The 3,620-nt window shown below is 41.5% G+C and overlaps 1 protein-coding gene across 1 annotated transcript; it reads left to right on the top strand.

The window, feature by feature from the left end:
• Positions 1-1,331: 1,331 nt before the first annotated feature.
• LOC137420881 (uncharacterized) lies at positions 1,332-3,081 on the top strand. Its single transcript, XM_068106392.2, has one exon. The coding sequence runs from the start codon at positions 1,332-1,334 to the stop codon at positions 2,394-2,396; it is 1,065 nt and encodes a 354-aa protein (XP_067962493.1). The 3' UTR covers positions 2,397-3,081.
• The last annotated feature ends 539 nt before the right edge of the window (positions 3,082-3,620 follow it).

Raw genomic sequence — 3,620 nt, 5'->3', positions numbered from 1 at the left:
AGAATGGATTGAGTGAATGGCACGAGTGGGAGAACAGATGGGCGGAGAGAGTGTAATGGGGCTTCAGATTTGTGATGTAAGAGGGTTGGCTTTATAAAGAGAGCAGCTCACGTAGATAACCAGGCAGTTTGATTGTCCAAGTCATTTCGCCTCGTACAAGCAGATACTGTACAACAATATAACCAGGTAATTTTATGTTCACACATCTGCTATTCCGTTTTGATCATCTCTTGGTTGATCCAATTGTGACATCTTCTTGCCTATTTTATTGCTTATTTATAAAGCCTCATTCCACCCTCCCTTATTTGTGTTTTCTCTCTCTTTCAGCTTATAGATACCTGTATATGTATATTTATATGATACCTGTATATGATACCTGTATATATGTATACCTGTATATGATACCTGTATATGATACCTGTATATGATTATAGATACCTGCATATGTATATTCTTTCAGCTTATAGATACCTGTATATGTATATGATTAGTAGGGAAATATATAAACGCTGCTTATTTGCTTGTCTATAAACTATAAACTCGTCTATAAACTCGTCTATAAACTATAATTGTGTCTTTCAGTGAACGTTTCGAACGATCCACTTGTGTTTATTCGAATGAATTTCTGTTTCATCCTGCCGTATATATGCTCTGTCGTGTTTCTTCAAGTTTCCGTGTTCTATCCACCGTTCTCTTGTAGCTCGAATGTTATAAACCTGTAATTATACTCTTAACTCATTAATTACTGCAAAATCTTTCTTGTTTCAACAAATTGTTGTAGGATGTAAAGTTTAGAGACAGACTGCACCATTAGCAAGACTTGTGAAAGTTTCATGGCAGGATCATATTATTGAACAACTTGATCAGTAAGTCTGTGGATTGCCATATAAATAGGGATGAATTAAAGGTCAATTTAGTTTAAATTGTAAAATTTTCGTCGATATTCTACGCCAGGCCATGTATTTACTGATCACAGTTTATAATATTGCTGTTCTGGAGGAAAAGTAAATAGTCTTTCTGTAATTGTAAATTTGCGTTGTGCATAGTGTGGTTGAAGCTTGGTTTTCAATAGGGTCATATATTTATTACGTACGCACATGAGGAGGGGTAAGGGGTTGGAGGAGCGGCTCAGGCCTGTCCATACAGGGGACAGGTACACACTAAGGGGTCAAAATCCCACATTTGCACATGTTTGATCAAGGCCCCCTTCAATCTTCAGCAATATTAATTTTCCTGCATCATAAAAATTTGTTGGAATCCTTAAAAGTATTTTTTGTTTTTTTTTGAAGAAGCTAACATTTTTTTTCCTTCTGATTTGGCAGTCAGTCGATATGGATATGCAAAGTCCTGAGGTCGCTGACACCTGCAGTCAAAGCCGACGAAGTGTGATTGGCCAAGGCTGGGACGCCACGTGGGATGTTCTTCACTCACCAAGCCCGGGAAAAGGAGGTGTTGGAGGAAGACGGAAACGAGAGTTTATCCCAGACGATATGAAGGACATTTCATACTGGGACAAGCGTCGGAAGAACAATGAAGCAGCAAAGCGGTCAAGGGAAAAGCGTCGCCTAAATGACCTCGTTCTTGAGGGTCGGGTTGTTGGCCTCCTTGAAGAAAATTCCTCCCTTAGGGCCGAGCTTTCTGCCCTGAGATTCAGATTTGGTTTGGCACAAGCCTCACCTGAACCACCACCAGCACGCCCAACAAGCCTGACATTTGCAGTGACACAGCAACCTCGTGACTCCTTAAACACTAGAGGTGAAGAGTACGCTTCTGCGAGAAGCCCCTGGAGAAGTCTTAGTCCAGTGTACCTTTTTGGAGACGATCGAGGAAGCCATGATGTTGCTGGCACAGGAAATAATGAACCAAACTCGCCGACAACTTCCAATGATTCGGCTTATGGCAGCTCAGCTTCCGAGGGCTCACCGATCGGAATGGCGTCGCCTCCATCATCAATCGCTAACGCAGCGATGGCCGCCCAAGTGTCTGTATTGCGACAGACAAGCGGAAGAGGCCGCTGCTGCAGCCCTGATGGAGGCAAGAAGATGTCTTTGCCACATAAGCTACGGTTCAAAATGGCCACAACTTGCGATCCTCCCGCTTCAAGACCTCGCGACACAGAGATGGCGATAACTGGCCCTATATTGCCGCAAATGGAGATTGGCGGATCACGGTCAGTGAATCTCCAATGTGGCAGGAATCAGGCGAGGAATGGAGTTAGTGGGGTGAATGAGAGATCGAGTAGGGTGAATGAGAAACTGAACCACAGTGCAGTGACAATCAATGAAAACGAGACGCTTCGGAGTGAACTGGATACACTCTCAGCAGAAGTGGCTCAACTGAAATGGCTTTTCACTGAAGGCAGGAGTACAACCACCACTTGCCGTGCTTTGTCTTGACTTTGTTGTACCTCTGAGTTTTAGTTCTACAACATATTTTGGAAGAAAATGACTCTATCGTCTCCAATGGTTCAACCAATTGAGTGTACCTGCTATGTGATGACGATGAGTCATGACACCTTATGTCACTGTTTTCATTCACCAGAAAACTCTACAAACCGTTGCTAATCAGAAATGCAACTTGGACTGGTGGAAGGCTAAAGGTTCTTGGTCACAATAAATGTATGCTCAAGGTCAGCTTGCATCTTGATGGATATTCCTTTCAATGATTCAAAACCTGTGGTTTGAATACCTTAAGTCCATACGTATAAAGAGATATGTATATATTTCTGGCTCTTATGCTTTGGTAAAGTACAATCTTACCAACGCTTAATGCAAACATCTGTATACTAAAAATCATGCCTGAACAATGATTTATGAGGACAAAGTTGCTTGATGTGTATTGCTTGGTCAAAAGATGAAGGATTGGGGTTATCCTCATATTACGTACACAATGAAGCACGAGAGGCGGGGAAGTGGTGGTAATAGAGAGGGTGAGGTAGTGGTGGGAGGGTGATTTTGGCATACACAGAGCGAGGTGCAAAGCATTCTCGTACTTTTATGGATGTAATTTGTAGATGGCTCCTTACAGACCGATATATATATATATATATATTTGGAGCTAAGTGGATATATATATATATATATATATATATATATATATATATATATATATATATATATATATATATATATCCCCTTGTGAAGCGGAGTTGCGTAGAGGGGTATGTTGAATAAGGGGTGGTTTTACTGCACTTTACAATGCACTGAGCTTGTGCACATTTTATTTTGATTGTGCAGTGAGTGGGATGGACCCTTATCTAGTACTTAAGCTAATGCTATTTGGCTTGGAACTTAAACTCAGCAGTGGGACCACCTGCGGGACGATGTTAGGGTCAGTGCAGTACACTCTCCCTGCATGTTAACACATTAATATCACAGTGAGAAACACAAGCCAACAACTCAATGACACTCATCAGATCATTGGGAGGATACTGTTCCACATGCGATGCTAAAACTCAGTTAAACCCCCTCTCCCCACCCCCAGTCCCCCACCCACCCACACTTCCTTCCTTTTGGAAATTTTGAATATGCATCTGAGTTGCCAATATTTTTTAGCATTCAAAATGCAGCCTTAGTGCTTATCATTTATGAGTGTGCAATGTAATAAACATGCTCATTGTT

Source organism: Myxine glutinosa, chromosome 1 (genome assembly GCF_964187855.1).
Source record: "Myxine glutinosa chromosome 1, kmMyxGlut1.1, whole genome shotgun sequence".
Lineage (NCBI taxonomy): Eukaryota > Metazoa > Chordata > Myxini > Myxiniformes > Myxinidae > Myxine > Myxine glutinosa.
This window is presented reverse-complemented; position numbering and strand designations above follow the sequence as displayed.